The sequence below is a fragment of the Panthera uncia genome, chromosome B1 (genome assembly GCF_023721935.1).
Source record: "Panthera uncia isolate 11264 chromosome B1, Puncia_PCG_1.0, whole genome shotgun sequence".
NCBI lineage: Eukaryota > Metazoa > Chordata > Mammalia > Carnivora > Felidae > Panthera > Panthera uncia.
The window spans coordinates 57,793,505-57,805,904 of NC_064811.1; the positions used below are offsets into that span (position 1 = coordinate 57,793,505).

Genomic DNA, 12,400 nt, shown 5'->3' on the forward strand with positions numbered 1-12,400 from the left:
ACACTGTTTGAATCCTTAGGGATCCAGATAAATAGAAAAGGGCATGTACTAATATATTAAATTGATCATCTAATGACCTTGATGTTGTTATTCCGTATTGATAGTTTTATGTTAAAAAAATCAAGTTAATTTAAATGTACACATTCTAGATATATCTCAAAACCATATAAAATCTATGGCTCTTAAAATAGATTCCATAATCTCCTCTTATTTGACTGATTTTCACAAATAAAAATGCTAAATACAAAAATCAGCTTAAACAGAATGAACACCAATCTGTCCAAAGAACTGATTTTTATTTCACAATAGTAAAAAAAATCTAAGCTTTACTGTTAAATGACTATATTGTTATTTACATTTTAACTGGAATAAGTTCTTTTAAAGAACACACTAAAATTAGTTTTCTTATTTTGGGTCAAATTGTTTGTTCTTGCCACCTCATCTAAAAGGAGAGGAAACACCAATTCCCTCATTTCATTTCATTTCATTTCATTTCATTTCATTTCATTTCATTTCATTTCATTTCGGGTAGTTACGAAATTGGTTTATTAGAACTAAATACCTGCCTGTCACTCAATCATTCCCTACAGTTAAAAGTAACAACTTATAAATATGCAGGTACCTGAAGGAACTCTGGTATAGATCTTTACATGTGGTACTTCATTTTAGGGTCTGATTTTAGAGAAGGAACACCAGATGCTCTAGAAAAGTTTTAACATTAGGTAAGGAAAGAAAGAACTTGAGAGCACAGCAAAGGCAAGGTGTTAAGACTGGCTAAATAGGGAACTGATTTTGCTCTGACAAGGATGGAGAACAGGCAAGACAGAAGATTTCGGTCAGCCAAGTACTACAGAAAATGAGACTGAATCTTACAAGAGGAATCTAATAAGTTGGAATAAAGAACAAGTTTATTTAGGTTCTTTAAAGAAAAAGAAGAGGTTATGCTGAAGTGGGGAAGGAATACGGCACCTAATGAGGTTATAAAATATTAAGAAACCCAAAGAAAGAAATGGAAATGATCATTAGTCAACTGAAAGAACAAATACTACCAAAGAAGTTGTCTAAAGAAAAAAGTCGTAGAAGTGAGTGCATTAGTATATGTGTATGTTTATGCATTTGCACGTGCATGATGACAGGGACGGACTGCAGGTAAGTTGTTGGATGTTTTTAATCCTGCTCTTCCGTCTGGTCATCTCTCCTCTCTCCATATAAATGGGCATAATAAAGAGGCAAAGTATTTTTATAATGGGAAGTATTTATCCTATTTCCTAAAAACTTGTGTGCTTTTGAAATTTTTTTTATATGAAAACACCTGGAACACAAAGGCAGAATTTAATTGTTTTTGTTTGGTAAACCAATTAACAGAAAAACTACTTTACAAACCTCTGATAATTCTGATCAGCATAAAAACTGTACAACTGGCAAATCAAGGTTGATAACTATGCCCAAGAACATCATGTAAATTCTGATAGCATATCAAAAAAAAATTTTTTTTTAAGTATTCCCTGGTAGGAATGTCCATTCTTCATTTAAATAACTTGATACATTTTTTGGTAGTTCAACCAACATAATAGAAAGAAGACCATTATGACCTAGATTAATGGCCATGTAAGTAACACCAAATTTGGGACTTTTGGCTACTGTGCTCCAATCTTCATAAGATACCAATGTTTCTTTAATTCTATTCCCAATTATTATATCCAGCTAATGGTGATTAATAGTAATTTTCAAATCTATAGAAAAATTGTATGTACAATTTTCATAAGATACTAACATTTCTTTAATTGCAATCCCAATTATTATAAGCAGCTAGTGGTGATTAATAGTAATTTTCAAATATATAGAAATATTTTATATTTATCACTATAAGAATCTTTACAGTTCTTACTAATGATTATTAGACTATTGCACCTTCTAAGATTAGCAAAGAATTTCATTCCACATATTGTTGCTGGGGTGATACTAAAAGAGAACTAGGAAACTTTAGAGCAATTTGTAAGAACAAAATCTGTCTCATTAGCTGGTGTCTTAATTTCTGAATGTTAGCTAAATATCTCAACACTATACAATTTAATTTTCTTTTATGTTTTTAAAAGATGAAAGATAAATTATATATAACCTCATCATACTATATAATGCTGCCAAAACAGTTTCAAAATTAGAAAAACTTAATCATATAGAAGTATAGAACAAAGAATAAAAAAAGGGGAAGAGAACAGATAAATACTATCAAATTTCAACTACTTGCTGCCTTTTTCTCTTTTCCTTCCTTTTCAAATTTTCTTTTTTATCTTTTTCTTAAATCAAGAAAATTATCCTTCGCAGTATAGCATTCTTATGGCTTATAATCCTGTAGAATCTCATTCTACTACTTTGTTACAGAACTCACAAAAAGTAAGTACCAAAAACTAGAATCATTAAAACAACCTTCTAAAATATTTCTTCTTGCAATGAAACTAATTATAATGGAATATAATTTCTCTGGCTACACACTGAAAGATATATCATTTATGATACTGTCAGGGGACCACAACTTCCCATAATACAATTAGAAAGCGACTACACATTAACATTCACAGGTGATAAAATCACTGACATACAATCAAACCCTATTTGGTTTGGTTTGGTTTGGTACTTTATTATCGTTGTAAAAGTGTTTAATTTTTTTTTTTTTAAATATCCATCAGGTTTGAAGTCTGATCCATTAGGATATAAAGTATTTCTGTTCACAAATAAGCTTCCTGATGTGTCCTACTAGTTTTGCACTTCAACTTCTATCAATTTCCCAGTTTAATGGTGTGAATACAGAAGCACAAAAGCCAAAATTCAATCTTAGTATTCTGAACTTAAAGAGAAAAAACAAAATCAAAAACAAAAACTCAAACATCAACCCCACTACTGAAAAAACCTAGATCCCCAGCCTACCCAGCTAAGCCAAAAAGTTTCAGTCACTTGTATTGCATGAGCTAATCTTTAATTCGACCTGTATCCGTCTGAGAACTTCTGAGATTGAACTAATACTTCTAAGGATATACATGGGTCAAGAGTCCAAAAATAGTTCTCAAGTTGGGTAATGGCAAAAAATTCTGGCACACTCTTACTCGCCTTAAGCAAATCATATTTGATACCTGCTCATAACAATATAAACCCACCTGCCATGATGTCATCCAGCGTGTCATTGAGGGTCTGAGCAGGGCTGGCTACCATTAACCCTTGTTGTGTTTCTGTCAGAATTCCTTGCCCCAGCCCTGCCAACTGTGCTTGGCCCAGTACTGGCTGTCCAACTATCACTCCTTGCAGTTCTGTAAGATTTGCGATGGACCCTGGAGGCAAGGGACCTGCCGCCAGAGGCAAAGCTTGAGGCATGGCCAGAGGCTGGATTGGTGCAAAACCCATCTGAGCAGCAGTCTGCTGGGGTTCATCTTTAAGCAAAACGGGATCCACTTGCTGTAACCGTGCATAGTCTCCCTCGGAAAGCTGTTCTCCAACCCCAACAGGAGTTAGCAGTCCCAGATGTTGGCAAGACTGTTGCTGCTGCTGCTGAAGTTGAATTCTTTGAGCTTTAACCTCTAGATACTGCTTTTTTAGCTGCTGCTGAGTTTTCAGTTGTAACTCTCGTTCTACTTTCTGTAGCTCCTCCAAAATCTTTTGTTTCTTCTGAATTTGTTCCTCCCTTGTTTTGTTCAGCTCCTCGATCTTCTCCTTGGTAAGTTGGTCAGCGTGAGCCAGTTCCAAGGACTGCAGCTGTGCATTCTTTTCTATGGCTTCTTTTATCCTCTGTTCCAGTTCTGTTAACTTTCCCTGAGCCTCTTCTACAATGCTCTCTGGAGACTGATTGGTGATGTAACCCTGTACATCCTGGCTGTTTGCTGGCAAATGGCTGCTGGACTTTTGTTTAGAAGCAGCTGTGTGAAAAAGAAACCCCCTCAGAAGTGCACATGAATGGCATCCTCATTACAGAGTTACTGTTGGGAGGTTTAGTGCCAACAGTTATGCACCAAGTTATCATATCCACAGAAGGTGAAAATGCACTGTTAAGAAGTTTAAAAACAAATCCACCTTCTTTATCATAAATATAAAATGTATGTATTTTATGTGCATAGAGAAATCTCTGGGAAATTAATTTTAAAAATATCACATGGCTAAAATTAGACAATAGAGGGATGCAGGTCTGTGAGATCTAAGTGGTGCAATTAAAGTAAAATCTAAGGCTATGTGTAGATACTTCATCTGGTCATAGAGATGTAAAAACTTATCATCAGAACAGAAAAATAATGCTAGATTATTAAGATGTAAGGAAAACTCAGACCTCTAAGTCAAGGTTTTTCCACATTTGATAGTCTATGTCTTTTAAACACACACACATACACACAAAGAGTACCCAAACCACTGAGAAGTACCGGGAAATCTAAATCCAGCTAAAATTTGTCTTTGTTGGGGGACTACCATCTTCAAGACTGATAAAGGCAAGATATAAATTCACATATTCACACAGCTACCTGGCCAGTAGAGATTTGGGATTCAGTTTCCCTGGAAGAAAAGATGCTGGACTACGCCATCCACTGTATCTTCTTACAGCCAGGTGAATAAACAGATCTGGCTATGGGTACAGCAATCAGTTGTTTGCTACACCAACTGAAAAAGGTGCCAAGGCTCTAGACTGGTAGTAGTGACTGTAAAGAGCTGGTGGAAATACTTAGTATTCTTGTTGGTAAAATAATATAGGTAGCTAAAAACCAAAAAATTAAAACCACATTGGTTCTTCAGGTGAAACTTTTTAAAAAGAAAAACTGATTCAAACTGGTAGCTGTTAATGTTTTGGGACATGACTTAAAACATGCATGGTGTAACATCCACAAGTCAAATATGGACCTCAGAGTTCTAGAGAAACAAACAAGCATATCTGAAGTAACTTTCAATTATTGACTGAGAAAGGTAGCCCAGATATAAAATCTACATTAAACCAGTTACTCTAAAATATAGTTTAATTTTGATCTAACTTGTTCATTTTATGCCTTAGATCGCTACAGAAATTTAAGTAATTTACAAAAATGTCATCCAACTATACCCAGCCTAACAGTTTAGCACGAATAGAAATGACCAGTTATTACAAGAAATGGTGGATAATCAGAACTGCATCAGAGATGAGCATCTGAATTTCTCCTGCTAATGCTGACAATTCTAGCATAAATCAGTGCTATTAACTATCTTCACTCACAGTAACATGCCTTTTTCACTAGTAAAAAAAATTTTTAATTATGTCAACTTAGTAAAATTCACCTTTTGTGGAAAAATAATTATAAATGGCTAGGTTTTTTGGTAATCTTATCATTTTTACCTGGATAACATGTACAAAACAGTCTTCAGAAGTATAACTGACCTTTATTCCTGATGGGAAGAGTAGTGGCAACATTGGCAGGTGGTTTGTCAGGCTCCTGAGGTGGGACAACCATGGGCAGTGCTTGAACTGGTACACGAGGAGCCTAAGACAAAGGAAACAGATTATATCTCTGCTTTTCTACACACTCCATTAAATAACATGCTTTAAGAATAAGTTATAAAGACTTCTTCAAAATATTTGTGATATGGTATTAATCTCAGACACTGATATATTTACTTAAAATATGTTGTTGCCAAATTATTCTCCACAACAGTTTTTTAATGTGCTTTGAATTCAAATGGTTATTCTTGCCATAGTAAGAAAACAAAGCAAAATCACATCAATCTACAATCTGAATATTAAACCAGATTATATCATTAACCATTTCAACTGCATACCTATAAAGAGAACTACATATTATAACAAAGTATAGTCAGATCTGTTTAAACTGAAACTATGAGCCAAAGGAGGATAAAGAAGATATGATATAAAATGCTTTCGTCTTGAATCTTACCCTATTTAAATCGTGGGATGGGGGGGTTAACTGAGTGACATCTGGTGGAGGGGCCGAAAGCAAATTATTAGGATAGTCCAAAAGATAGCAAACAACACTCGTATGGCCACCTTTTGCTGCTTCTATCAACATAGTTGAGCCATCCTAAGAGTGGACACAGAGAGGGAAAAATAAAAAAAAAAAATAAGTTAACTTATAGAACCATTAAGGATGACAAAGCTAACAGGCCCTAGCAATTCAAATCTTAGGTTTAGTAAACAACAACTTTCCTCTAATAAAACAGAAGAAAATGAATATGTTTAGAATGCCATTATAAATTGAACTGGTAGATGATATTTTCTAATGTTCAAGAGTAAAGAATTAATTCACAATGCTACCCGAAACATTTGAGTTACATACTTTTAAACGATGAGTAGGATCTGCCCCATGAGCCAAAAGTAGTTCCACCACTGCCAGATGACCCCCTGCACAAGCCAGGGACAGTACAGTATGGTCATTATTAGCTGTGGTTCTATTCACATTCGCTCCTAAAACAGACAAGACATGGGAAATCATGTTAGGAGATTGAGGTTTCTTAAATTATGGTAAATTTCAAAATCATAAAGAATAGAGAGAATAGCATAATGAATATCCATATACCCTTTACCCAGCTTCAATGATTATAAACACACAGCCAATCTCATTTCACATAAACCCATTATCAATTCTCCTCTCCCATCTTGAATTACTCTAAAGCAAATCTCAGACAAACATGACATAATTTCATCCGTGAATATTTTAGTATGCACTGGTAGAAGATAAAGATAAATGTATATATTACTCCTAATGTAATTAGTTTTAAAAAAGTAAAACAAAATTTTATCTACATTTTAAGTCCTTCTCTAGGTATGTAGAGAATTACCAGGGAATAGAAAGTAATAGTACTACTGGCTTCTTTCACTGGGAAATATCTGAGCATGAAAACAGGTACACTGCCCCTCCAATATGAATTCATCTCTGATTTAGACAGTGTGCTAGGCAATGCAGGAAATGGATATAAAATAGCAGAAAGAAAATGGAATCTGATTAATTAAAATTTATCAAAGAGAGGATTGTGATTATATAAATAATTCCATTCTTGAAAATATTATGGTATAAATATACATCACAAATAAGTGTTCAAATTGCCTAAAATAATTTGACCAGTAACTTATTTCTGATTTAGTTTCTTTTGCTATTATTAACAATTACAAACTTGAGATTTCTTTAGTATTTTTGCTAAGAAGGAAATGGTATATATTGCCATTTTAATTGTACATGGCTTGTATAGTCTTTCTTTTACCAATGTTGAATCAACAGTAAAATCTTTCATATCCTATACTTAAGGATATGATGAAATCTGTGGGGCGCCTGGGTGGTTCAGTCAGTTAAGCATCTGCCTCTTTTGGCTCAGTTCATGATCTCAGGTTTCGTGGCATCAATCCCTGCATAGGGCTCTGTGCTGACAGCATGGAGCCTGCTTGGGATTCTCTGTCTCCCTTTCTCTTTGCCCCTGCCCCTGTCACACAAGTGTGTGTATGCTCTCCTCTCAAAAATAAATAAATAAACATTAAAAAAAAAAAAGTATGATGAATTCTGCATACAAAACTATTTCAACTTGAACTTACACAGTAAATACCTCACAAATAATTTAAAGGAAGTAATAATATGATACGTTAGTCATTTAAAATGGTTTTTGATATTCAAAGTAGAATTACTGACCATAGATGAAAATCTTCCATGCATTTTGGTATTTGTCACATTTCAGTTCTGAATACTTTTTATACCGTATTTATGACCATTTCTCTATATTTTACAAAGAAGGAAACTTAGGCCCAAGGATATGTAGAGTAGAAAAGTGACTTGCCTTTAATTCAGTGGCATAAGAATCCAGGTTTCAGGATACATTATTACATAAACAGAACAGACTTCAAGTTATCTAAACCCTCAAAGTTTTACATAGAGAAATTTTTCTTTATGTAAGTGTTCCTTCACAAGGATGATACTCAGTATGACAATCCTTCATAGTTTGGGACTATGGAACTGTTTGGAGATGCTCTATGCATTGAGGATATTTATCAACCACCCACTCACAAAATCTCAGTAGCATCCCTCCACCAGTCATACCCAAAAATTGTCCTTTACCTCTCAATCTCTAAATATCCAAGGGCAGGGAATAGACACCTTTGGGGAAAAAAAAACTACTGCTTACCCAAACCTACCTTTACTAATTAAGAACTGAACAGTACAAACATGACCAGCTCTTGCAGCTTTCATTAAAGGAGTCCTTCCACCTTCAGATTCATGTTCCTACGTAAAAAACACAGACTTAATTGATATTTAATTGCTAGTGTACAGTTATTCTTTTTCATGAAAATAAAAAGGAAAAGAACTTGACTAATTTCTAAGTCTAAAGATATTAAATATCATGCTTTGAAATGAAATAAATTTAAGGAATACATTTTTAAATTTAAAACTCAAATTAGAAACATGTTCTACAGATATAATTTAAGAACTGAAATTATATTCATGTGATTGTGACACCTTCATCTAAATCCATCTGGGTAATTTTTCCTTCTCTCTCTCTCTACCAAAAGGACTGTGGAACTTGACCAGTGAATGGCACTCTAGCACATCCTTCTCCAATCAGCATTATCCCCATCTACTCCAAGTGATTCTCCTTTTGTAACCTTGCATCCTACCTGTATGAATTTCTGCAAGTACATCATTCCCTTTCTTTATGGACCTCCCATTAAAACCACATTATCTTATATGAAAACAACAAGGCTAGTGACTTAATATCTCAAAAACCACCAATTACAACGTCTTACTAGAGATTTCTGGGTCTCAAAAAATGGAGAATCTATTGCCTTCTTCTTATTGCTGGGTAATGAGAACACTTGGAGAAATTTTCCAAGTTATATTTTAGAATATAAAGATTTGAGTTATAATACATATAATATATATATTTTTTAACACTCACATCTGATGAACAACTTTTGAGTCTTCTCTTAAGCCACACACTAAGTTGTTTGAATTGCAATTAACTAAGCAAGATACATTGCTGTATGTTTCACAGTCACTGTGGTAAACACTGGAAAGCTCAAAATCTAATCTTGAAGAAATAGGCACACAACTAACTAGAGTATAATATGTGCCATAAGGGCTTCAAGAGCTGTACTAACATACACAGAACTGAAAGAGACCACAATAGTAATCCAGTTCCACTCTTCTCCTTCCATAAATGAGGAAAGAGAAGTTAAAGTTGGCAAAACTAGTTAATGGAGGAGTCTGTTTCTGCTTGCCTGTGAATTTTTGTCATAAACTATGAACTTCTACAAGAACACACACTTGCTTGTTAATCTCAGCCCCATGAACTTATGGGCACTTAAGTTTTAACTACCTTTTCATGTCTCACTTCTACTTCCTCACACGTGAAACTGGAAGACTATTTTCCCCACACGTTTGCTTTTCCTTCCCCGTCAGGCTGTCCTCACACTATTTTTTCCAACAGGAATATCTCTTTTGTCACATCACCATATCCACCTTTCTAAACCTTAATGTAATATCTCAGATGACGTCTTTGCGTCTTCTGAGCTTCTTTATTGTCTGTACTTTTGCTGTGACATCTCTTCATAATCCACCCTACAATAAACTCAGTATTTCATCCTTCTTACTAAGTTGTAAGTTGAGGAGTAGTAAATACTTATATTCTAAAAATAGCTAAGTACCTAAGAAAAACTTTGTATTAATGTATCTAATACAAAATTTCCCTTTTATGGGGGACAAGGGGAAATAGATTGTATGACCCCACTAACAAGAAAAAAAACAGACACCAAAGAGTGTAGGAAAAAACAATGACCAAATGAGAGAAAAAATAGCAAAAAGGCCAACAGAAAATTAAAAGAAATACCTTTTATCTGTAATCTCCACTAAACTTTTAATTAATTTATCTTGGTTTTAAGTATTAGGATTTAAAAAGTGACACAGTTTACCAGATCTGCTCCTGCTTGAAGTAGGACATCTGCTACATCGGTATGACCATTCTCACAGGCATATGTTAGTGCTGTATCCCCTGTTGCTGTTGTTGCATGAACGTTAGCTCCTGTAGTAGTATTAAACAATACAGAGACTTAATAAAAGAATTGTAAGACGTAAATGATGGACACAGAAATTTCTAAATAAGCCATATGTCTTCAAATTAGACAAAATAGTCATCCATTTCTAGAAATAAAGAAGACTGTCAGCATCTTTAAAAGCAAAAAATAAAAAAAATCAGAAATAGATTATTGCTTGAAATTAAAGCTACAGATACTTCAAACAGTAATAAGGTAAATTAGTTATAAAGTTACTACAACTTTTTACCACATTTTTAAACACACAATCAGTGTATCATAACATCAGAAAAAGTTTCTTGCATTATAACATTTTTACTTGGATAAATCATGTAAAAAACTCTTTCCAAATGCAAAAATGCCTACCTGCAGCTAATAAGTATTTAACTAACTCCAAATGACCCTCTTGAGCAGCTTCCATTAAAGGGGTAGAACACCCTAGTTCTATATCAGCTCCTGCCTTTATTAGAAAGTCTGCCACTTCCAGAAAGCCTCCACAGCAAGCCAGAGTCAAGGCAGTTTCTTGAGTTTCTTCTGTCTGTGCATTGATATTTGCTCCTAGAATGAAAATTCTAATTATTTTAAGGAAGTCACTAACTTATTCAGAGATAAGCAAAACATGATTGTTTCCTAATAAACTATACTTCAAAAATATATTATTTTACTAAATATAGTGCTTCTCCCCTACTGAGAGGCAGTACAAATAAAGAAAAAGTTATTATGTCCATCAACTGATGAATGGATAAAGAAATTGTGGTTTATATACACAATGGAATACTACGTGGCAATGAGAAAAAATGAAATATGGCCTTTTGTAGCAACGTGGATGGAACTGGAGAGTGTGATGCTAAGTGAAATAAGCCATACAGAGAAAGACAGATACCATATGGTTTCACTCTTATGTGGATCCTGAGAAACATAACAGAAACCCATGGGGGAGGGGAAGGAAAAAAAAAAAAAAAAGAGGTTAGAGTGGGAGAGAGCCAAAGCATAAGAGACTGTTAAAAACTGAGAACAAACTGAGGGTTGATGGGGGGTGGGAGGGAGGGCAGGGTGGGTGATGGGTATTGAGGAGGGCACCTTTTGGGATGAGCACTGAGTGTTGTATGGAAACCAATTTGACAGTAAATTTCATATATTAAAAAATAAAAAAAAATTAAAAAAAATAAAAAAATATAAAAAAATAAAAAAAAAAAAGAAAAAGTTATTAAAAATACATCCACGAGTCTACATTTGATGCACACAGCTGGAGTAAGATTTATTCAGCCAGAAGGCACATAAGTGTGCCTATATATCTATATCTCTAGATATAGATATATAAACTTTCACAGCAACCCTACAGAAAACTAAATTCAGGCACAGAAGGTTAGAAACTTGTGATTCAAACCTAAGAAGTGTGCTACAATACCTCTGCTTTTAAAGTTATAGCCAATATGCTTTTTTTAATGTTCCACTCCTCTTAAATTTGTCCAAACAAAAACCTTACTACTAAAAGAGATACAAAACTTGGCTACAAATATATAGAGAGATAGAAGATTACTTCTACACTGAATATGGCTTAATACTGCAAAGTAACCATTTCACTTTTCTCAAAAGAAAAGTCTACTGTGTGCCGATTCTTTTACAGCTTCTTATAAATACATTCTTACGTTCTCCTCAAGTTCATCCTTATGGTAGGATTTCCCATACTGTGTCCCATGAAACCCTAGATATATCAAGTATTTATTAATAGGTATCCTGCCCCAAGAGAAATTCTCTCAATATACCACTTTGAGAAATGTCAAATCTCATATATGCCTCTACATAATCTACACCCCTACCTCACCCCCAGTTCTCTGCTTGTATTCACAAAGCACACGATGCCTGAAAAGTTCTATATTAAAGCAGTCTATTTGATTTTGTTTAGCACAGTATGGAAGCTATTTTCAAAGCAAACACGTTGTTTTTGTGACAACATCTTGTTACACATCTACTAGAAAGAGAAAATACAGAAACCCAGTTTTGTACTATTATAATGTTATGTTTTACACATTTATGCTTTACTGTTTTCACTGGTATGGTTACCTTGGCCTAGAAGTAATGCCACCATTTCTTCATGTCCTTCACGAGCTGCCTCCATCAGTGGTGTATAACCTTCATCATTGACTTCTTCCAGGCTAGCTCCTCTTTCAATAAGTAAAGCCGCAAGTTCCACATGCCCACCACATGCAGCCAAAGTCAATGGTGACTCAAATGAATCAGCAGGCATGTTCACTTGGGCACCACTGTCAAGAAGTAACCTAGCTACTTCAACATGGCCATCCTAATTACAATGCAATTAAAAAAATTAAATCAGCACCATTAAAAACAATTGTTAAAAATATGAAGATTTCT

The 12,400-nt window shown here is 34.3% G+C and overlaps 1 protein-coding gene across 5 annotated transcripts in view; it reads right to left on the minus strand.

Moving 5' to 3' along the window:
• Positions 1-12,400, minus strand: part of ANKRD17 (ankyrin repeat domain 17) — a 163,063-nt gene that overhangs the window by 53,492 nt on the left and 97,171 nt on the right. For 4 of the 5 annotated variants that reach the window (XM_049630614.1, XM_049630613.1, XM_049630616.1 and 1 more), the window contains exons 8-15: positions 12,092-12,329; positions 10,394-10,585; positions 9,908-10,017; positions 8,135-8,222; positions 6,294-6,421; positions 5,895-6,038; positions 5,381-5,483; positions 3,153-3,905 (exon numbers count right to left, since the gene is read on the minus strand). In XM_049630614.1, the coding sequence (XP_049486571.1) occupies positions 3,153-3,905; positions 5,381-5,483; positions 5,895-6,038; positions 6,294-6,421; positions 8,135-8,222; positions 9,908-10,017; positions 10,394-10,585; positions 12,092-12,329 (1,756 nt within the window). The remainder of the gene's footprint in view (positions 1-3,152; positions 3,906-5,380; positions 5,484-5,894; positions 6,039-6,293; positions 6,422-8,134; positions 8,223-9,907; positions 10,018-10,393; positions 10,586-12,091; positions 12,330-12,400) is intronic. The other variant, XM_049630617.1, reaches the window with a different exon arrangement.